Source organism: Carassius gibelio, chromosome B3 (assembly GCF_023724105.1).
Source record: "Carassius gibelio isolate Cgi1373 ecotype wild population from Czech Republic chromosome B3, carGib1.2-hapl.c, whole genome shotgun sequence".
NCBI lineage: Eukaryota > Metazoa > Chordata > Actinopteri > Cypriniformes > Cyprinidae > Carassius > Carassius gibelio.
Window position 1 is genome coordinate 25154839 of NC_068398.1, and position 25326 is coordinate 25180164.

General features: G+C 37.6%; 1 protein-coding gene across 1 annotated transcript in view; it reads left to right on the forward strand.

Moving 5' to 3' along the window:
- Positions 1–8485: 8485 nt before the first annotated feature.
- The window catches only part of LOC127951843 (tumor necrosis factor receptor superfamily member 16-like), a 35873-nt gene continuing 19032 nt past the window's right edge, over positions 8486–25326 (forward strand). Inside the window, exons 1-3 of the mRNA XM_052549908.1 lie at positions 8486–8729; positions 12994–13156; positions 22616–22978. Of these exons, the coding sequence (XP_052405868.1) occupies positions 8694–8729; positions 12994–13156; positions 22616–22978 (562 nt within the window). The 5' untranslated portion in view covers positions 8486–8693. The remainder of the gene's footprint in view (positions 8730–12993; positions 13157–22615; positions 22979–25326) is intronic.

The window sequence follows — 25326 nt, forward strand, 5'->3', positions numbered from 1 at the left end:
CGAGGTGGTTTCAGCTCAACTGAAAATGAACTCTGGAGCAGTTTGGTTGTAGTGAGAAATCAATCTGATCTAATGGACCAATGAACACGGCTATATCACAGTGTACAATGGGTAATTACGTAAGTTCTGTGAAAAGCATTAGCTTGCTGGTTTGCTAATACTTCAGAATTAACCTGTGAATGTCTGTGGGTGAGCACGTCTTTGCCATTCAAAATCATAGCGCACTTTTATTGCTCTTCTTCCTAGTAGGTGCATTTTAAAAATGTTTTCCCAATGAATCCTGGACTCCTGCTTAAAATTATAAATTAATATAATGACAGCTACAAAAAAGCAGTTTACTCGCGTGTGACTTGTTTGAACAAATTTGGTCTGTTAAGAGACTTTGCATGTGAAAGTGAACCACACCAAGATTAAAAAGCAACATTGTAATAATTTTGAACCCTGTTTCGGAACAAAGCAATCAGTCTACAGGTGTGAAAGCATCCTAAAATAAAGACAAAAAAAGAAAGAGCCAAATTGTATTTTCCCCCATTTGTTAAAATAATTCACAAATAATTTTACTTTCTCCCAAAAATTGCATTGAACATTTAAAAATATCTCCATAAAAAAAGTTTGATAGTCATTTTTCATTTTTTTCATATTATATAATAATAATAATAATTATTATTTTTTTTTTTTACTTCTATTAAATTCATTTGTTATTATTATTATGATTATAATAAAATGTTACTTTGTGTGTGTGTGTGTGTATATATATATATACACACACAAAGTATATAACTACATATAGTTTATATTCAGTTATTACATAGTTTATATTTAGGTATTTATTAATTAGCTTTTTAATTAATTGATTAATTTTGACATTATTATTATTATTATTATTATTATTATCATAATTATTCAAATAATTACTAAAATAATATGAATTTGTGTGTGTATGTATATGTAACTTACTAAAAGTATAGTGATATTAAAGTAACATATTAACTGATATTGTAAAAGTAAAATATGCAGTCCATATATATATATATATATATATATATATATATATATATATATATATATATATATATATATATATATATATATATATATATATATATACATATACAGCCCTAAAACTCATCATATTGCACAAAGTTTTGGAGTAATCTGCTGTAGTCATGTGACTGATTGTGTGTGGTGTCTAATGGTGTGTGTAACTTTGGCAGAAAGGATACGTGTTCTGTTCCACCAGCAGGGGGTTTGGAAACCACAGGCATGAGACCACACACTCACACACATGTACAGACAGACAAACACACACACACACACACACACACACACACACATGTTTAAGACACATAATGAAAGAAAAGCTCACAAAGAAAAGTCAAAGCCACTTTAAAATAAATAAATAAATACAATTAAATAATAGAAAATGAGGTTCACAAATAAATCTGAAGTGGAAATAAATAACGAAAGAATGGAAAATGATATAAAAGAATGACATACATCACATATTAGCTGCTCAAACATGATGAGCATGACCTTTGACCCTCACAACTTCTCACCTCATCTCCCACTACGCCGTACACCTGACCTTTCACCTTTCATATTACCTGTGTCAGAGGGGTCATGAGGTTTATTAAGATACATTTCCATTTGACACTCACACATAAACACAAGCACAGAGCAGTGCATCAGCTTGCTTTAGCAATAGATTTGATAGCGGTAATATTTTCACTGATAGTTTGCTGGATCACAATGCCATTCAAGTATTTTTTATTTTTTATTTCTGCGTGTATGTGTGTGTGAGACACCAGATTCAAACATCTGACCTTTGCAGAACGCAGTCAGATACATACACCTTCCACAGATGGTAAATAAAATCCCATCCTGTATATTATCCTGACATATTTGCGTTTTAGGTTCACTGCGTTGATTCTCTGAGACTAATCATAAATAATGCAGTCGAAAAGTTTATGCTCCATTGTAAAGGGGTCAGCGTGTTTGATGTTGCATCTCAATATATGTCTGGCTGCAATTGAAACAGATGACCTGGAGGGACTGCAAGAATATATCTTAGTAAAAGACATTCTTCGGTGCTCATATGTGTGTGTGTAAATGTGTGTATTCTCTTTATGGCTCAAATTGGGGGGAAATGGTCTGGAACACGATAGAAATGACCGATTCGAAGAATTACCAGGCTACATGTCATGCGTGAACTTTCAGTCATGGAATAAGATATCATGAGCTTGGTAATAAAAGCTTTATCCAGTCATCAAACAGAGGCCGGATAATTAGTCATACACTATAGAAAAGAAGTTTAGCATAATGGATTGTAGCAATATGCTGAACTGATTTAACCCCAGAAGAGGAAGTATAAATGTTTGCACGATTAATGCTTTGATGGCTGTTTCTGATATTTATGAATATTGTCTTTTCCTACTGAGAATCTCAACTGGTTTTGATTCAGGATTCAGATTTTTTACTGGCTATCAAGTGACAACCCAACACAATAAATGTGACTATATTTAGTGTGGGAGCATCTACATAAAGAGACAACAGCGGACATTTGTTGTATTAATATATTTTTTGAATTTTAATTTTCAGCATGTTCTTTGCATGAACAACTTTACATTACATGGAAAATGAGAAGTGATAAAAATACACTGAAATCTTTTTTTAGTAATTGTTTTTTTATTTGCAGTAATTAAATACAGAGTCAATTACTAAGTAACAGCAACATTTTATTAAATGCAAAATTTTGATGAAATGAAATCGTATTCCAATAATCTTTGCTTTATTCACAACTTTGAAAAACATTTTTTACTTTGTATTTTCACAGCAAAACTGACATTATTATGAATATTCACTAACTGTTTGGTTATTAACCATCCAGTTCTTGCACTGATGGACACAGGATTGGAGGTGAAGCTTTATTTTATTTGTTAATGAATGTTGTTCTTATCATTATGCGTTTCATCTCATTTCAAGTTCATTTCAATTCAGACATGATGAATAGTGAGGGTGGTTGAGTTGTTTGCTTTGTAATCGATCCATTTTCACCATTTTGAAGCAGTCAGGAAAGTCTGAAGGCACGTTATGAATGTCATAAATGGGGGTTATGCTATTCACAGCATGATCAGCCAATCAGAGCGATGCCATTTTTTTGTCTATACCCTCCTCACACCATGTTTTAGGATGAGAATACAATGGATCTGAACTGAGGTGGCCAGAAATGTTGCTTCATCAGCACAAATAAGAGCAAACCACATGTACAGCTGAAAATAACACTGTTGCACTGATTTAAATCATTGTACCATCTGTGTAAACCACTTTATTTTGCATGGCAAAGCAAAAGAGACAACATTTCATCAGACTGCATGTAATCAATTGCAGTGACTGGATGAACGCGTGTTTGTGTGTGTGTTGGTGAGAGAGAGATATCTAGAAAGGGGAAAGAAACACAGAAAAGCACACAGGAAAGCAATGATGAAACTTTGATGGGTTCGTCACTTACCAAAGTCCTCTTTTCTGCTCTTCCTTCTATCCTTCTGTTTTTCAGATAAGGTATAAGGGGGCCTAGAAAATGACAGCATGATAAACAGTTAGGATGAAAGAGATGGTAATGTATGTGCTTTTAAGATACTCTCCCACTCTCCTACAGCTTGGCTGGACTCCACTCAGAAACACACACACACACACACACACACACACAGTTTGTGAAAGAAGGAATATTCATCAAGTTTAATTCCTTTTCAGTAAGCAGTCACAGGTGATGTTCTCTCTCATGTGGTGGATATAAACGCTTGGATGCACAATTCTCTTTCTCTCAACTAACAGAAACACTCCTCTTGCTCACACAAGTATATGTGAACCTGGAACACAAAAACAGTCATAAGTAGCATAGGTTTGTAGCAATAGCCAAAAATACATTGTATGGGTGAAATTTTTTTTTTTTTCTTTTTTTGCCAATAAATCATTAGGATATTTAGGAAAGATCATGTTACATGAAGATATCTGATACTTTTTCCACTGTAAATATACGGAAATTGTATTTTTGATTAGTAATATGCATTTCTAAGGTCTTCATTTGGACAACTTTAAAGGCGATTTTCTAAATATTAAGATTTTTTTGCACCCTTTGATTCCAAATGTTCAAATAGTTATATCTCAGCCAAATATTATCTTATCATAATAAACCATACATCAATGGAAAGTTTATTTACTATCAGCTTTTAGATGATGTATAAAACTCAATTTCAAAAAATTAGTTTTGTGGTCCAGAGTCACATATTTACATGCACAGATATAATCAAACTAAAGAGTGTTTTTGCATATTCAGATATGCTCCTTCATATTGTGCTGCTTGTTGAAGAAAAATGAAGGGGCATTTTTGCATTTCAAGGGTTCTCAGACACAGAAGTCATCATGATAGATAAATATCTACAGTCGTGTATTACAAAAGGAGGGAAAATATCGAAAGATTGATTTCGTTGGTCAAGAGACAGATGTTAAATTGGCCATCACTTCCATATGTCAAGGCAATAAAAGACAAAGTTTAGTGTTATAAATGTACATAAAGAAATAAAATAAAAGTAAGCATGACCGAACTTCATGCAAATGAGCATTGATGTAGGTGGCAGCTACCAATTGGAAAGGAGACCACGATTGACTCTCTTAAACAGCTGAATATCGCAGTGGAGCATGAACATCTATGAGCAACCAAAATCTGTCTGTGAATGCACTCACTCATCACTTTAGCACTCAGCCACAACACAGGATGGGACATGACCACCATCTTTCGCTGCTGGTGACCCATTTCTGTTGCAGGTTTGCAATAACTGGCAAAGCGAAAGGCATCATGGGGTCGGCATGCTTTAGATCTGTCTTTCATATGGATGGAATCAAAGAGGCATAGTTTTCCGGGTGGGAAAACTCCACATCTGTAGTGTGGATTATTTGTAACAGGCAGCAGTGGGAACGTTGGAAGCAATGCTGTCTGGAGAATATTTATCTTCGGCTCTTTGTGTGTGCTGGGAGTGTTAAACATTAAGAGATTCTATTCGCATACGGCGATAACAGTCTTAATGTTGCTTATAGACAGTGTCAGCTGATTGTTTAATATAACCTGCTCTTTCCCTGGTCCAAATATAGCAACACTATAGCGAACACTCAGCACATAAATTATGCTCAACCTGCGGGACCCACAAACTGTATTTCATGAACTGATGATGAATAAGAAGGCACAATCAGATGATGCCACAAGTGTGTGTGAGCTGCATGCATTCAGGAGAACACTGGCAATGCTCCCATATTCACAACTTTTTTAAATAGGTTTGTGCGTGATCCATATCTGTCACGAGAACAGACCGTTGGCTTGAAAGGGCCAGCGTGCAAGCATTTACAAAATCAATATGTGCATAGCAACAATGGAAGACGTCTTATTATATTTGCAAGTCAGTCCATCAAGCAATTGCCAATCTGCTAAAACTCCCTCAATTTTTCTCAAGAGGTTCCCTTCCACAATGGCAATTAAAATCTTCTGTTTTATTGCTTCTGCTGTCAATTAACTCAGTGACAATGGACTGTGATGATATTAAAGAAATGCATAAACACTATGGCTGCAGATCAAATAGTGGACTAAAGAATCCTGTTTTTTTCATACTAGATTGAACACACATGTTGGCAAAATGGGTCGTGGATGTTGCTTTTTTTCGCTGATAAAGCAGGTCAGTTGATACTGGAGCCATGATAAACGGCTAACTCATATATTCATACTTATATAGCATATAGTGTGTAGCCGTTTATCTATATTTGCTAAGAGAGATCAAATGTAACGGCTGTGTACTATTTTCAGTTTAGGCATGCGGTGCATGTAATCTGCTGTAATGAGAGTAATAGGTCTCCATCTGGACATACTTGTCCTTTCTCAGGGGAGAGAGGGCTTTGAAGAGACAAGACAGCAATGGTAATAGCTACACCATTAAATATAAAGCAGGAGAAAACTATAAAACACACACTGTCTATTCTGATTGCACTAAGAAATCCGTGGTAATACCAGACCCAATTAGCCTGTGTGTTATTATTAAAACAGAAAAGATAAAAGAGCCAGATGATATCAAGACTATTCTAATCAATAAAAAACTGTTCAAATACAAACTGTGCATTATGAGTATTACATTGTTTTTTTTATGTCTCTAACGCTAAGGAACATCAATATATACTGACAGATTTAATTTTATCCTGACTGGATTCATTATCCAGACTGAATTAATTGCACTGGCAGAAAAAAAGAGGCTGAACTTGCTGTCTTTCCTGACTGCTCGCTTGTTATTCATCGATCACAAAGCTCTTTCCAAGATGTCTTAATTTCAGAGAGTGAGTTAATTCAAGAGTGTGTGCGTGTGTGTGTGTGTGTGGGTAGAGGGGTAGTGGTGGTCATCTTTGACATTGTAGGATGTGGATTTATTGATAAATTAACAGATCGATGAAGAACTGCTTCCGACTGGCTATATAGTCCCAGTGATACCAGAGCTAATGTAACTTACACTTCAGACTTCAAAACACCTACTATCCAGACTGTAAAAGTGGTGATGATGTTAGGCTGAAATCCAAATGGTTCAGCTAAAGACTCATTGTCACATGCATTTATACTTTGAATCTCACCAGTTGTAACTGACTATAGTCGAGTAACCACCAAAAGTGTCTGTACTAACTTTAAGATTAAACATGCAATTAGAATTCTTTTGAATTCATTATCATTTGAATAATATTTAATGAAGCACCAGGCTGTCTAAATGAATGCAAACTACCATTTCACGGTTTCATCATTGATTTAAATGATGATGTTATCTTAGAGGTAGTATAAATGAATCTGTTCAAATGTTTATAAATGATGTCACCCTAATTGAGTTCCTCATTGTTTCTGTGCCAGATAAACATTGCTCTGACGGATAAAAAGCAGTTTCCCCATCACTGATGAACTGATATTTGGAATCCTCTTTAACACGTGTAAAACAGATGGTCAGTTTCCGAAGCCCCATGCCAGTGTCATTTGATCTTGAGATGTGAGTTGATGCCAGTCAGCAGTCTCTGTAGATCTGACTATTGGAAGACCACTTTAAGAAAGGTCTTGCTCAACTTTAATGGATTGGTAGGCTGATGTTACAGGTCTAGGTTACCTTTAAAGCTTATATCAGCACAAAGGATCATCGCTCCTCACTCTCAGCACTTTCTGTCATGGAGGGGAAAAAAATCACAGACTAACATTATTGATGCATATAGATATTTTCATAGACCAGAATGACATAGGTCTCAAAGAAAGTAAATGGAGGCACAGGGGTACTATACTGATTTGGGATTAAAACAGGTCATATTATACTCTATGCACAAATTTAAATTCATTTTCTAGACGAGCAGAAAAATCACAAGATCTTGACTTAAGAAGCAAAATTGCATAATTTATGGAGACTTTCTTTTTGGTAATACATTAGGCTAATATGGCTCATTTGGCTATGATACAGGATACTGAACTGATGTTTACTTTATAAAAATCATTCAAGAATTCATATAAAGTATCAATCAGATGGCAGAAGGCATGTAGAAGACTGCGTACAACATGTTAAAAGAAAAACAATGCCGATATAAGAAAATGTACTAAATACAAGAATTAAAGATATGTTACAGCATAATTTTACTTCTCCATAAAAAATAAGATAATTAAGAAAATGATTTTTCCAGTTCACCAACCTGCTTCTATAAAAACACTCACACACGGAAATCTCAGAGCCATATTTACAACACATGTGTTCATGTGTATTTGCTTGCGTTTCATAAACACCGAACAGGTGGAAAAAACATCGGAAGAAAGGAGGTGAAAGGGAAGAAATCGTAAAAAGCGCTCATCCCTGGCACTTAACCGTCTATGGCCTTATCACGCCTCATATGTCACATCGGTGACTCACTGGCTGCAGTCGCCCTCCTGTGGCGTCTGCTAGGGTACACCCGTCCCGTGACGTCACACCCAGCACACGCACTCACTCAAATGATCTCATTTATTCATTTTTTAACATTCCATTTTTTAAAAGGCTTGGTTTGCAATTTGAATGTTCTATTTCAAACAATGCATTTTATTCAACAATTTAAATACAGAGCGGGTGGAACTGAGTCAGTGTACAGAGATGTATTGCATTTCATGCTCGTGTGGAAAAGAGATTTATATAGCCTACTACAGTATATATGCACAGAGATATACATGCATGCAGAGCAATACGTGAGAATAGGGAGTCTAAATGACCAGAATAAGCCAGCTACTAAACCGTACAGTCTTTTGCATATGCGTTTCTGTTAGAGATAAAGTGAGAGAGATACTAGAAGACGGGAGAAAGAGACAGAGAGAGAGAGAGAGAGAGAGAGAGAGAGAGAGAGAGAGAGAGGTGCTGATGGGGGGAGTTGGCAAGCACTCGTGCCCCCCTCATCTCTGCGTGCACGACTCTCTCCTCCGCAGTGCACTGCTGGACAGGGCTGAGTGCGGAGTACAGGACAGCACAGGACAGGACAGTAAGCGCTTCCCTACAGTCCTAAAGTCCCAAACACGAGAGCAGCACCCACATGGAGCTCATTTGAACTGTTGGAGGACTGGTCTTCACTTCACGACTCACACTCACAGATTTACAGTTTGAAAGGGAAGGGACATATCAGACATGGACACCTTGGTGTGGATCTGGATTTGTGGAGCGGTAAGTGTTCGCGTTAGTTTAGACGGCAGCTCTCGGTGATCACGATCAGGTGATCTGAGCTCAGGTGAAGTGCTTCGGCACGGTGATGCTCCGGTGATGCGGCTCTGACGGCGGAACTTGAGCTCGGTCTGACAGTGGAAGTGATGACTAATCTCAGCTGCACGGTTTCTGGAGAGCAGGTGTCCGCCTCCTGTACTCTCTCAGTCTTTTAAAATGAATCGACACGGTCAGTTTGTTTATGATGTTCCAGTCAATGCACAGCAATGTGCAGCGCACAACTGGAGCCAAACTTTGTCAAGTTGCCTCAGTTAAATATGTCGAATTATTAGACCGGCTCAATTCGTTTCATGTTTGGCACATTTTTAGTAGCCTATATTATGGAGTTTTATGTATTAGGCTATGTGTGTGTTTAGGGTGTCCGTGTTCTATTGACTTATATATGTTTGCGATATTTATATCTTTAATTATAATACGCAGTGACATTAATAAATGTGTGATAACGATCAGAAATTGCTACTGTTGCCATCTTTACTTCCTCGTGCAAACGATTTCTGTTCGTTAGCGCCAGGTGAAAATACATGGCCTCATTAACTTTTATGAGTACTTAAATGCCTTCAGTTGAACCATAGGATATATATCATTAAAACTACCTTGCGTAGGTATTTAGATCAGACAGGACAATGCGCAAGAATGTGCAGAATTTATCACAAACCCTTAAAATAAGAATTACCAACACTCTTAAAAAAAAGGTGCTTCATGATGCCACTGAAGAACCTTTTTGTCTAAATGTTTCCATAAAGAACCTTTAACATCTTTAGAACCTTTCTGCTTCACAAAAAGGTTCTTTGTGGCGAAAGAAGGTTCTTCAGATTATAAAAAGATAAGAAAGAAATGTTTTTTTAAAGAACCTTTGACTGAATGGTTCTTTGTTCAACCAACAATTGGTTCTTCTATGGCATCGCTGTGAAGAACCTTTTAAGCACCTTTATTTTTAAGAGTGAATGTAACTATAGTTTCCACTAAGTAATTATTGTTAATAATGAAAATCATAAAAAAATCTCTCAACGTAAGAAGTTTTTTTTTTTTTTGAATCTTTTTTGACAACGACAGTGGTGCCAAATACAACTGTATACCGTGGTATTTTTGGCGTGAACTTATCATGGTACATTTCTGTAAGGGATACGTCTGATGCTCAGGGTGAAAAACTCAAAGTGCGTAAGCATGTGACCCCGAGGGTCCCCTACAGAGCGCCCTATGTGACCCTCACCACCTCCAGTCTCGTGTAACATGGACCAAATCAATTTAAGTATGCACACGCTCCTGACTAAACACAATTACACCGTGACCTCTTTTCACTGATCTGATTTGCAAAATGGCAAACGGAGCTGGCAATTGAGTTTGATCCAGGTGCACAGAGTTGGTGAAGAATCTCCGCCGACACATGAGCCAGCAGCGCTCCGTCTGGAGTGGGATCTTACAGCTGCGTGGAGGCTCTACGCTCCTGGTGCACTTTACAACAGATCTGGCAGGGACAGAAATGACCTAATTGGTGGTGAAAGAAGGGATAGCATCTTGAGCCTTGATGTTTCATGGTATTAAAGCTCAGTAGCATTTCCTGGCTGGTGCATAGCAGTGCTGTACAGACAGCTGCAGATCACTGTAATGATAGGGCCGATACAGTATGAAAATGAGGACTTACCATTGACTTCAATAAACCATTAGTTGAGAACTTTCCTGGATTTGACCAGAGGACGATTTTGGCAGATTTAATTTAGTTCCCAAAATACAGACACTCGTACACACATGCTCCATACTAGGGAGTCTATTAAAACCTGCCAAGTTAACTCATCGGCACACTTACTCAAGCGAATGCAAATTGAGAGAAAAAAGAAAGGAAGACAGCCAGGGTTTGACGAGGAGAGTAAATGAGGGGGTGAGTTGGCTGCTGTACTGGTGCATCTGTTTCTGAATGAGAACGAGAGAGGATGTGGATGAGGGGGAGGAGGAGGGCAGAAAGAGGAGTCTTAAAGGGCAAAGAGAGTGTATGAGAGAGAGAGAGAGAGAGAGAATGGCTAGGAAGGGAGATAAGATTAGAAACAAGTGGTGAAAATATGCAGGAGATCAGAGAGGTTTTCCCTTTTTATTTTGCCTGTGGGGAGTCTAGATGGTGGCGACCTGTCTGAATTTAATGTAATTGTAAACTTGTTATGTGTTGTGGTTTCAGTTAAAGAATGTTTGTGTGTGTGTGAGTGGGTGAGTGAGAAAGAGAGAGAGTATGCTAATTGATTAATGAATGCAAGGAGAAAAATGTGCTGTGAGTTTAATCACCCTGTATATGTGTGTGTGCGCGCACATGCTTGTTTGTGAGTGTGTCTTTGAAACGCTCTGGAATCCACAGGTTAAAGAATGAATCTGTGCTTCTTTTTTCAGCTATAGTAAAGAGAAATGCTTCTACAAGGCACACAAGTAGGGCTCTAGAAGTAAAAATGACATTCATTTACATCACAGAGAAATAGATTTGAATGATATTGCATAAACCTTTCAAAACGAACCTACCCAAGATATGAAATATGTTGGTGCTGAAAGCCTTGTGGTTAATGTGACGTCATGCAGCGCAATTGTGCCTCTGGTGACCTGAGTTCGATTCCCAGCTTTTGGTCTTTTGCTGATATATGTTGCTACAGCAGTCACAAGTCAGTGTATTTCAAGTTCATTATTAAAAAATGGGTTTAATAACTTTACAAATTGGAAACAGTCACATTTGGCAGCACAAAAATGACACCTTTTTCGCACCGTTTTCTTTATATATATATATATATATATATATATATATATATATATATATATATATATATATATATATATATACACGTATAAAGCATTATAGGTTGCTTAAGAACTATTAAGTTAAAATATTATTAGTTATGTGTGAATGTATTACAAATGGACATGCTGTAATTTTTTTTAAATGAACTACTGCATTGTACATAATTCACAACACATAGTTGGATGAATAGTTCTTAAGTTAGAAAAAAATAAGTTTTTTTTGTTAAAATCAAAGTTTGTAATGTGATGGTTGATCTAATTGCTTTGGTTCATGTTTTAGGCCATTTAAATGAAGAAACTGAAGAATTCCTATGGAGAAAATCAATGGGAAAAATACTTTTGTGTGGGTGGTCACCGCTGAGCTCTATACACATGAAACACATCACATATCAGCACTGAGAGTGATCACATGACCAGATTGAACCTATAGAGAGAGGAAAATGAAGCGCAGCAGTAGTAAATTCAATCAAAGTGAAGTCTGAGTCCTCACTAATGAGCCTCCAACTCCTCTTAAACACACCGCACACACACATCTGTTGTCTGAGACAAAATGGGCCCATAAACACCTCTTACAGTGCCTGCATGTACAGATGTTTATGACCCCTTGGGTTACTGACAACTCTCAACAAACAGATCAGGACCTGTGAAAGAGGAAGCACACAGTGGAAGGGTAGGGCTAATGGATGTCTTGGGTAAAGAGGGTCCGCGGACTCTGATCTGTGAGACCTCGATGTGTAAAGTATGTGTAATCGTACCCACGACAATACGAGAGAAACAGCTGGACATGCAGTAGACATATGTATAACTCCAACTGCCTGTCTCATCTTGCTCAACACGCCCCAGCTTTTGGACACACCAGTGAAATGCAATCAGCACAATATGCTGTGATGCAGCTGTCACCAAACTGGAGTTCCATGTGCAGCAAATATGAAGGAGTTTACGGAGAGTGAGCGGATTAACTGGAAAAATAACACTGCACAAAAACACAAAAAGAGTTTTCCAGTACAAATATCAGTAACACATTATATTTAAAGAGTCCAGTAAATAAACGATGCAATGATGCAATAAATGATGAATAATTACATGCATGTAACCCTAAGCCAAACCATAATCCTAACCCTAACCATACAGTAAGTACATGTAGTTAATTCATATAACTCAGTACTTAAATGTAGGTTATATTACACTGTAAATTACCTGCAAAGACAACATTTAAATGGAGTTTGAAGGTGGTTGAGGCTGAATTAATTGCAGCAATTAGTGGAGAATAAGAAGGAAATAGCATTTGAGGAATATCAATATGACTATATTGCCTTGCAAACACTTTAATTAACAAATTAACATCAAAATATCTCAGGGGTTTATGGGTAATTGGAGACTAGGAACCTGTGGAGCCCTAGAGAGATGGAATAACAATGTGATTTCTTTCTTTCTGTAGCTGGGGCTGGTGTGTGGCTCTAAGCTGGAGCGGGCCGTAGTCGAGGATTGTGATTCGGGCAGTTTCACTCGCGATGGGGAGTGCTGTTTGCAGTGTCCTCCAGGAGAGGGAGTGGTCAAGGAGTGCGGGGCCACCCAGACCGAATGCAGTCAATGCTTGGACAGTGAGTACAACCACACTTATACACAAACTGTACTCACTTGCAAACCCACACACTGACATGCATGTAGGCCGTGACACAGACAGAAGTGTTCATGCACATGCATACTTCATGTACTCATAATCTTTTATGCATATGCACACACAAATGGTCACACCGTCACAGACACTTGCTTTCAGACAAATACATTTATTAACACATAATTAGTCTCTGACACGTACACACGTATACTTATTAACACGTAATTATGTTCTCTCGCTCCCCCACACACTCACACATGTGCACATATATACTCAAAGAACAGGCAGAAGGCTGAGGATAATTATGCAATTAGTTGGTTATGGTATATGAGCTGCTGTGTGTGTGTGTTTGATGCATTCATTTAGAGCCAAATGTTCAGCTTCATGGTTTGTGAGGAAAACCAGAAAGAGAGTAACGGAAGAAAACAGGAAGTGATAGATGGACACACATTAAAAAGTCACACAATGTCAACATCACCACACATCTTCGTACGAGAAATATCTAGTCTCTTGTGCCCACCAAGGCTGGTTTTATTTGATCAAAAACTTTAATATTTTGAAAAATTATTCATATTTATAATAACTGTTTTCTATTTGAATATGTTTTAAAATGTAATTTATTCCTGTGCTGCAAAGCTGAATTTTTATCATCATTATTCCACTCTTCAGTGTCACATGATCCTTCAGAAATCATTCTAATATGATGATTTGCTGCTCAAGAAACATTTATTTCTATAATTATAAATGCTGAAAACAACTGTGCTGATTCATATTTTTGGATTCTTTGAAGAATAGAAAACAAAAAACTAAAAAAAAACTAAAACAAAACAGTAAATTTTTCCCATTCACTGACACATTTAGAAACTGCACTGGCACATTTGGAAATGACAAGACACATTTTTCACCCGTTTTACAGCAGGTCTCATTCTTTTGTTGTGAGTGTTTCCTAAAGGGGCTCTATCCTACTTTTTCTGCTCTCAGTAAGAGAAGCGCTCGCGAGAAGCACTTAGGACGACAGGCCTGAAATAGAGGAGGTCTTATGTTTCAGGACAGGACACTTTACATCAATAACCCGACTGGGTGCTTTTTGTTTTTTCAATCCTGTGTGGGATATAAATAAAGATGGTGAATGTTATACTTAAAAAAGCATCTGCATTCATTTTTTTGTGTAACAAAAAAAGCTCCTTGTTTACGGATAGACAAAAACACATTTTGTGACCTTTACGCTTATTTCCTGTCGCTTTTTACCCAGTGTTGGCAAAGACAGACAGACACACATTCACACACACACGCACGCACGCACACACACACACACACACACACACACACACACACACACACACACACACACACACTGACACACTGACACGAACCTCTTTCATGCATCTTCGCCCACTCATCCCCTCCCCGGGCTAGACACAAGCATACATCAGCAACTACTGAAATATTTAGCTGTCCATTTTTTCTCTGTTTCCCCTTCCCTCTCACACACACAAACTCATGGCAATGTGTGTGTGACACAAACCTCTCACCATCACAGCTACAGTCTCAGTCCGCATTTCTTTACATGTCTGGCCAATGTCCTGGATTCACACATACTAGCTGACAGATATCACTCTCCATTGATTACTTTGATTCATTAATAAAGCCTGAGAGTTCAAAAATGATCTTGTAGCTCCACTGTTTGAGCATGGTTCTAACAACCACAGGGTCATTGGTTTGATTCATGTAAGTGAATCTCTTGATTCTTTCGATCTCTGACATAAATAAAAAAATGTAATAAACAAAATATATATATTCTTTCTATTACAGTGCATTTTATGGTAGTATTTGTTGTAATGACCAATTTATGCAGAATTAATTTCAATGAAATTTAAATGTAATTAAAAAACTTTGTCTTACAAGAATTACCGTATTTATTAAAAAAATAAATAAAATCGGTTCTAAACAGGTTTTCTGTGTTCAAAGTCTAAAATATTTTTCTGGATTTTAGAATAAATGTGACCTGGATTATTTTCAGGAGATTTATAATTTCTTTTTAATACAATACATAATTTAAAGGCTCTTTGTTGTTTTGAAGTGAACTGTGAAAGGAAAACAGTCTATTATATATTCGGTTTGTAATAGGTACTGTGGGAGCCGTGTTGAACTGGAATCAGTCAGTGTGTCATTTTAGACACATTTGGGAAATAAGATCATTACATTAACATTTTTACATTTAGCATACACTTTTAACCAAAGTGACTTACAGTGCATTCAGGCTATACATTTATTTTTATTTATTTTACCAGTATGTGTGTTCCCTGGGAATTAAACCCACAACCTTTTGCACTGCAAATGCAATGCTCTACCACTGAGCCACAGGAACTCTAGCAGAGTTAACCCTCTGGGGTTCTTCATTTATGAGTCACACTCAGGACCTTCGGGTCAAAAATGAACCAGAGGGCGGGATTCAGGTATACTTTTTTTCAGTAAAATCAATCAAATGTATTTTTGTTCAATAATATTTTTTCTTTCTTTTTTGGTGTTTTGAGAGAATTTTATGATAATAATGAATTTTTATGCAATAATTATGATCCATTTTTTCCCATTGAATATAATAGAAAATTTATATATATATATATATGTATTTTTATTTTTATTTTTATTAATGCTGTATTTTATTTTAAAGTACAGCCAAGGCCTATAGAAAACAATTTTTGAAATTAGATTGGTGCCATCTGGTGGACAAATTAAGCATTTTTATCATGCAATAGCACATTTTTACCACTATAGAGAATTTACAGCTCTCTGTAGAAAGGCTTGTGAATTCTAGTGATTTTTGCACATATTTGCCTATTTATTTCAGGTTGTGGATTTTAATATATAATCACAGATTCTCAAAGACTATTTTTGTCAAGTTTTTTTTTTTTTTTTGTTTGGTTGATTTAACTCTCATTTTCACATTAGATAATGATACTTAAGCACAGGCAACATCAGATGCCCTACGTCAACCAGACTGAGATTGATACAGCCCTTATTCATATGAGAGAAAGAAAGAAAGAAAGAAAGAAAGGAAGAAAAGAAATAGAGACAGGTTAATGCTACTGAACATTAAAGCAGAACTCAGGACTGGAGCCTTCGCTGTTTTTATTGGCCTATGCAGCTCTCCACTATTCCAAACAGCTTTGATTTATTACTTTAACCGCATTATACCAGAAACAGTCATACTAATAAGGAACAACTGAAAAGTGAAAGCAGAACAAGAGAGAGAGAAATACATTTCAGTTTGTTCCGATAAACCGATATGGTTGTGATCATAAATCAGAATACAGTGTATTATGCAATGGACGTTTTTGCCTCTGCCCATTCAGTATTAAGTTACTTTACAAAATCTTTCAAAATGTGCCAGCAAAATATTGGCAAACATCCCTAGTTACAGTTCTCTTCCAGCAAATGACAGCCAAGCAGAAAACCAGCTCTGAAAGAGTGTAAAAAGATCTCATGCACCTGGCTGATTTATCTTTAACTGTAAAAGGCTGAAAGCACAGAGACTTGGGCTGATGACGGCACAGGAAGACACGCTGCATGAGGCAGACCCAGTCTTTTTCCATTGGCCCTACTGACAGAAACGGTTGTGTGTGATGAAGGTATTTTTTATGCGTGTAAACATTCATCAGTAGAGCATGTGTGTGTGTGTGTGTGTGTGTGTGTGTGTGTGTGTGTGGGTGGGCGCTCTGTTGTTTCTGTTGTGAAATGTGTTTATAATCAGTGCAGGGATGGCTGCGTTCAGGTGCATCCCTGCGAAAACCCGGCTGGTGCTCTGTTTGTCTGTTCACAGTTCAATGCACACACTCCAGACGAATGTCACAATAGTCTTTATACTCACTATACAGATGCAATGTTTAAAGTAAACTCAAACAAGAAGGAAAAAAGTAAACACTAAAGTCAAACTATAGAAGTAATTAAAGTAAGATGGAAATCAGACAGCATGGGGGCCATGTGTTCCTCTCTCAAGGTCAGTGATATTATAGTAAATACAAAACAGACAAACAAATGTATGTGTACACACACACACACACACACACACACACACACACATGAAAGTTCATTTTTTTCAGTAATTCAACTCAAATTGTGAAACTTGTGTATTAAATACATGCAATCCACACTGATTGAAGTAGTTTAATTCTTTGGTTCTTTTCATTGTGATGATTTTGGTTCACATTTAACTAAAAAACCCACCAATCCACAACAAATCTCCACAAATTAGAATACTTCATACTTCAAAAAAATGTAGTGAATTATTGGCCTTCTGGAAAGTATGTTCATTTACTGTACATGTACTCAATACTTCGTAGGGGCTCCTTTTGCTCTAATTACTGCCTTAATTCAGTGTGACATGGAGGTGATCAGTTTGTGACACTGCTGAGGTGGTCTGGAAGACCAGGTTTCTTTGACAGTGGCCCTCAGCTCATCTCTCGTCTCTTGTTTCTCATTTTCCTCTTGACAATACCTCATAGATTCTCTCTGGGGTTCAGGTCTGGTGAGTTTGCTGGCCAGTCAAGCACATCAAAAATATGGTCCTTTATGGTCCTTTGCTTTTGGCAGTGTGGGCAGGTGCCAAATCCTGCTGAAAAATGAAGTCAGCATCTTCAAAAAGCTGGTCAGCAGAAGGAAGCATGAAGTGCTCCAAAATTTATTGGTAAACGGGTGCAGTGACTTTGGTTTTCAAAAAACACAATGGACCGACACCAGCAGATGACATTGCACCCCAAAACATCACAGACTGTGGAAACTTATCACTGAACATCAAGCAACTTTGGCTATGAGCTTCTCCACCCTTCCTCCAGACTCTAGGACCTTGGTTTCCAAATAAAATACAAAACTTGCTCTCATCTGAAAAGAGGAATATGGACCACTTGGCAACAGTCCAGTTTTTCTTCTCCTTAGCCCAGGTAAGATGTCTCAGGAGTGCCTTAACAAGAGGAATGCGACTCTGTAGTATTCTCTGTAGTAATACGAAAACTGTAGCCAAATTCCTCTACACGTCTGTGTGTGGTGGCTCTTGATGCCTCGACCCCAGCCTCAGTCCATTCCTTCTGAAGTTCACTCAAATTCTTGAATCAATTTTGCTTGACAATCATCATAAGGCTGCGGTTCTCTCAGTTGGTTGTGCACCTGGTGGGGAAGTTGTGGCCTAATGGTTAGAGAGTTGGACTTGCAATCAAAGGGTTGTGAGTTCGAGTCTTGGGCCGGCAGGAATTGTAGGTGGGGGGAGTGCATGTACAGTGCTCTCAATACCACGACTGAGGTGCCCTTGAGCAAGGCACCGGACCCCCAACTGCTCCCCGGGTGCCGCAGCATAAATGGCTGCCCACTGCTCCGGGTGTGTGTTCACACTGTGTGTGTGTGTGTGTTCACTGCTGTGTTTGTGCACTTTGGATGGGTTAAAAGCAGACAGATAGATAGATAGAAAAATATAGAGATATTATTTAGCTATGTTGCTAGGCCAGTCTTAGTTGGGTGACAAATGGACTGATCTTTAAATTCTCCACTGCAGAAAGAGGTCATATCCATCCATTAATAAATAATGAAGGAGAGAGCGAGAGAACAAACAGATGGGCTGAAAGGGTAGTTCGGCTGAATTGACACTTTCGCAGATCACTGTGGCCTGCATCACATGACCCATATGTTTACCCATCATCCCCCTCTTCTCTCGTAGAGCACTAGAGACGAGTCTACTCTTTGCTCTTAGAAAGAACATTTACTGAGTCTGTCTGTGTGTGTAAATGAGGGTGTTACACAGTGATATGGAGATGTGGAACATTGTGTGTAAGGCGTTTAGTACCCACAACATCAAAGCTTATCAATGAAGATTAATTTATCATCCTTTAATCTGAGAACATATTATATTTGAATTAAGCATAGTAAAATAACAGCACTATTGCTGCATCAGCGATTTCAAGTTTGTCAGCACAACATGTTTGAGCAGTTGTTTTCACAATTTCTCAGACACTTTGATTAAGGTAATCAAGTCATTAGCTTTAACATCACCTGCACAACAAGAGCAAACATGACAAGAACATCAAGTGTTTCAAGGAGTGCTTCTGTCCAACACCTCACCCTCAGGCCAACCTTAGCCCTGAACACATCTGTCTGCAGTGTCAAATCCTTCCAGCTTCAAATGCAGATTCTTTAGGAAGGAAAATAAATAAAAATGATGTCATTTTTGTCTCAATATTTTTCAGGATGCACGTTTCAGAACGAAAACCAAGCCGATTCGAGCCGTGCGATACTGTACTGAGTCGTACCGAGCCACGTCGTACCATGTAGTGGAAAAGCGCCATAAATTGCAGATTAAGAAAAAATTTTTTTTGTTGAGCTATGACTGGGCAACCTCAGAGCAATGAAATATTCCTCTGGAAAACAGCTGTGGGCTTGTTTTTGTTTCATGTTTGTGGTGTTTGATGAAAAGCTGTCCTGTGTTCCAGGAATACAAGAGCATTTCCAGCAGAGATCTATCTGTTCTGCCTATCTCTGTTTGTTTGTTTGTTTATTTATCATGAGAATAAAAGACCAGGGACACACATGAGAGACACATGCAGGACCTTGTGCTTATGTGAATACCTCAGCTTGATAATATCTTACCCTTCCTGCATGTCGGACCGATCTAAAGAAGAAAAACTGTCATTTCTAAACAGGACGTGGAGAACCATTAGATTAGTGTGCTGGCGATGACATTTCTCATGAATGTGCAGATGTGTATCTGCTGCTCGCTGTGAGGAACCGCTTTCTTTCTCAGATATTATCTTCATCTTCAGACAAATATGGCTGGTTTATTTGGTGTTAACAGCTCTAACTTGTAGAATCCACTTTTAAGTGTTTGTGTAGAAATAAAAGTTCCATATTTGCTGTACTGAAGCAAAAATTATGCTCTTGCCTTTTCAACCTATGATGTCTTGTTCACATCCTGTTCACATTCCTATGCTTTCTGTTGTAAGATCTTGGCTGTAATATAAAAGAGGAGTTGGAAGTCCAGTAGAATAGGTCAGATTTATCTGTCAGATCCTTTTATGGTAATGATATATTATCTGCTGCACATAAATTGGTCTGAACAGTTTTCAAATTGCATTGCTTTGTGCAACAGGGAGAATGAATACTGTTGATTATACACTATGTTAGCAAATCTAAACTTGAAGACAAAATTCTCTAAATGTAATCTTATTTTTGCGTAGTAGAAAAAAAGGGATCTCATTTGTAATTTTTCTTTTATGAGGACTGTTAAGATCAATTCACACAACTGACACAGACCAACGCTGACAGCTGACAGAGTACAGCACATCATTTCTCAGACTTTTTAAGATCCAACAAATGCCAATTCAAAGCGTTAAATCAGAAAACAAGCGCCGAATAATGGCATCAGGTAACATTCTGATCAGACAAAACCCGACAAACGTTTCTGTTGCTTTCGTCTGCATTTGCTGGTGTGGTGTGAATAGACCTTTAAAGAGAAAGTCAGTTGTCTGGGGTCTTGGGAGACAGCCAGAGACCCCCATAAGCAAGAGCTGCCATGGCTGTGACCAGGCATTTAAAACAACTCGCTTTATAGAAGATCATCAGGCATAAAGTGCTTCCTCTATCCTGTGAAAACAAACCAAAATCAAAACCAAACAAACACGTTCTTATTGTCCTCTCATCCTTGCTTTCTCCTCTCCTGTTATCAGAGTGACACAAGATAGCAAAGATATTTAAATCCCAAATTTGCAGGGATTGCGTTACAAACCCTTAGAACTCCACATCATTTACATTTTATTTTCTTGTCCTACATTAAACCCTGATTTCACTGGAAGCCTCGCCACACACAAAACCTCTGAATAATTTAAAGCTTTCCAAATAATTTTTCATCCCATTGTTTTATTTTCTTACAGCATATCAAACTCACATATAGGAAAAACTCCCCTTGAGAAAAGCTCTTGTTGTGTAATAAAGGCAAACACCAAAAAGTGAAGCAGTTTTTCTGGGCTGTATTTAGGAATTACAAATGGTGTCCTGCAAATCTTGAAACGTTCAAAACGAAGTTTCTGGAATGATGGAAAAAGACAGAAGATTAAAAAGGAAAGAGGACATACTGTATAAAAAGTCGTATCATGCTCATCACAATGAATCTGAACCATGAAATGGCAATGAATGCTTTCTATTTCCTGATTATTTGGCTGATGCGAGTTTGAATCAGTCTGTCATTTACTGATCCTGTTCCTGCCTCTTCTCTCCATCACTTCCTGTTATTCTCTATGCATTTTATAATACCTGGAGAAAACGATCCATTAGCAGTGCCATTGACATCAAAGGGAAATACATAACTTATGGTAATCATAGCCTTTTGAGCAAATCATGAATCATGAATGCCATGTGACTAATCACTCTGCTAAAAATGTTATTGTGACAGCACTGATTGATTCAAGACACAAGAATGCATAGAGTCCCAAACCCTTCACTAGAACTGCAACTGTCAGAAGCAAAAGCTCTATTTCAGGAGTTCAGCTGCTCATCCAGTTCTGATGGTGGGCTCAGAGTTCACAGAGTACCCCAGGATGACAGAACTGAATGAATAGGCAACTACCGAACCTACGTTAGGAACTTTATAATAAACATACCGCTGCTTGCAAAGAATTATGCAGTAAAGTCAGAAAAGACTACTATTTTGAAAGGCCTTCAATGGACCCTTGTCACATTTGCAGAAGTCATTAAAGTTGGGTAAACTACCAATGAATGCAAACTACAATAAATATGAATGTAGCATTTCCATTTGCGCCAATAAAAAAAAAAAAAAAAAAAAAAAAAAAAAAAAAACAGGATTTCCATGACTTCCAAAAGTGGGAAAACTATTGAAATTGATTATATTGGTCAGAAGAACGAGATGTGTCAAATTTCCCATCACTCCCTCAGACCCTATATTAGAAAGACTCGTGTAGCAATGTTAACTAGTTTTCTGTCATTTAAGGCAGAGCTAATAACTCACAAAGTAAAGTGTCAGAGATGTACATAATCCAAAAAAAGGTTGCTATATGTTAACGTCAATGTCACACAGTTAATATCTGTGGAAAAACATCATCACACTTTGTAAAAAAGGTGTCCATTAAACATGCTTTATGTATTCAGTAATGCCAAGTAGACTTGGTCTTTGACTGCAGACATCATTGCCATGCTGAAATGAAAACACACAGATCTCTATAAAACATAATAATCTAGCAGACCATTCTTTTCCTTGATTACTAATTTTTCAACTTTGTCTTTTCCACACGTCTCCCCTCCTCAGTTTTTCCATGCCTGTAATGTCTTATTATTACTATCATCACTGATTAATTATAATTAAAGCACTAAGGACGTTATAATTTAACCTGAGGGGTCATTATCAACAGCAGACTGTAATTATGTTGTCATTCTCTCTCTTTTTCTCCAGGTGAGACGTTCTCTGAGACGTTCAGTCACACAGACAAGTGTCAGACGTGTATAGAGTGTACGGGACTCATGCGCATGCAGACCCCCTGCACCGACTCGAACGACGCTGTGTGCGTGTGCAACTACGGCTACTTCATGAGCGAACTGTCAGGCCAGTGCGAGCCGTGCACGGTGTGTCCACGCGGTCAGGGTGTGATGATGCGCTGCGAGCCCAACCACGACACGATCTGTGAGGAGTGTCTGGACGACACCTACTCTGACCAGGAGAGCACGCTGGACCCCTGCCTGCCCTGCACCATCTGCGAGGAGGGAATAGAGATTCTCATGAGGAACTGCACACCCATTGAAGATGCATGGTGTCATGGTGAGAGAACGATACCCTCAAGAATATTGTGTGCAAACACAATCAAAATTGAAACCAAATAATAGCATAACATTTTTTAAATTAACAGCATTAAAAATAAAAAAAATATATCATTTTTCCTTTACTTCTGCAGGTTTTTCCTGCATATTTAAGTTGCACATAAAGTGTGCACTTGTAATATTGAAGCCTGTGGTCAATCACTATATGCAACTGCATGAACATCACAAGCAAGTTGTACAGCAGGCTGTTTATGAGTCTGATCTCTCTCACACTCTTTCTAACAGCTAATTTCTCTCAGTCTCGGTCAAAATGTTTGCTTTCCTCCATGTGTTTAAGGATCAGTCTGGGTCATTTCCGTATGTGTCTGCTTGTGGCCTTGCAGTTTAAAGGTCAAAGTGTGCATACTCTGTGCAAAGCCCTGTAGTTATAGAGGTCACTGCAGTCCAAAAGGTCAAACCCAGTGACACATGCAAACACACATGTATAAAAGCATGATTTTACAACAGGTAATAGATGATCTTATAACTCCTTGAGAGAGAGAGAGAGAGAGAGAGAGAGAGAGAGAGAGAGAGAAAATTCACTGTAAACTTCATTAAACTTTATGGCTTTTATAAAAATCTGGCGTTCCAAATAAAATAAAATACAATAGAATAAATATGTATAAATAAATAAATAAATAAATACAAATAAAGAGTGTTGCAGTTCCATGCTGTGCCACTAGTTGTGCTAAAATTGCAGCTTTTTCTAACAAAATGATTGAAAATATTAATTTATTATCAGAATAATATAATATAATATAATATAATATAATATAATATAATATAATATAATATAATATAATATAATATAATATAATATAATATATCAAATTGTGTAGAATCCATTTAGCTATACAGACATTAACAACAATTACAAAATAAAGCAAAAATCACAAATCAGCTTGATCTACTATTAAAAAAATTGCACTTATACAAGCACATATGAATTTTTATACCTTTAGTTTACAGTGTGGAATAATATAATTATATATGGTAATATAATATAATCAAAGTACTTTATTGTCCACTTTATTATCCACACACTCTGAAGAAGGCTGAAATGCATCAGTGTGCAGAGTTTTAGCCATTTGTAATGCTTTTTGAGATGGCCAGAATGTAAATGAAGGCTTTTAAACTTTTTATTTATTTATTTATTAATTTATTTATTGAAAAAGTGCCTCAGATTCTTTTTCGTAATAGTTGTTTCAAACCCAACCAAAGAGCATCTTCTGGGATAATTTCATGAGGTCCTTGATCAGCAAATAGCACTTCAAGATGTCTTCTATGATACTTTATTTTCTTTCATATTTCACAAACTAACCAAACGCGACCAGGTGAATGTTTGTTTCTGTTAGGACTGTGGTTACCAAACAGACACTCTGACTGTGGCCAGCAAGTGAAATGATGGCCCTTTTTCTACCTCTTTAACAGTCACGCTCAACTAAACACACAGAGAAAGCTCTGTTTTCATGGCTGGAGAGGGCATGTAATGTGGCGTGTCATTGCATTAGTGTGCTAGCGCTTGGGCGGTGGGACTGTCTGATGTCTGAAGCCCGGGGCTGTATGTGTGTGAGGGTCATTATGGCTGCTGCTGCTGCTGCTGATGATGATGAGGATTGGGTGGGCTGGATCTGTCAGTTTGGGGTTTAGTGTCAGCCCTGGCCCTTTGGTTCGTGTGTGTGTCACACCCAGATTAACATCTGTCTCAGGTAATCTGATCACAAATGGACAATGCTAACTACAGGTGTAAACGGGGGTCCAACAGCTTTGTTATTGGATCACTCAAACCACATTTAGAGGTAGCTGAAAAATGTGTGTGATCGCATGGAATTTCCCAGATTATTTCCCAAATTAATTTGTAAAAAATGGATTGTTTCCAGACAGGTTCCCTGAATGTTTTTCAACCAGGCAAACTCAAACTTCCAGCAGTCCAGAACAGCAACATAAAAACCAGAGCAATGTTTAGAAAGAACAACAGCCACATACAGTAGTTAAAAGCCTTTACTTATGAACCAATTGTGATTAATATCATAGTAAAAATGTATTGAAACAAAATACACACTTTATCTGATTTACAAAGTGAATGTTTGCTAAAAAAGTGTTTAATGTGTGTGACTCGGAGTGCTCTGCTGTGTATATGGGGAAGCATAATGTGTGCAGCATAAGGAGATATCTAAGCAGATGGAACCTGTAAATCATAAAGCATCTGCAAGTGCTGTCAGGACACACACACACACACACACACACGTTCAGCTTCAATGGCAGCAGTTCCTGCTCTCATGCGACTCTCATCAGCTTCAGACACAAATG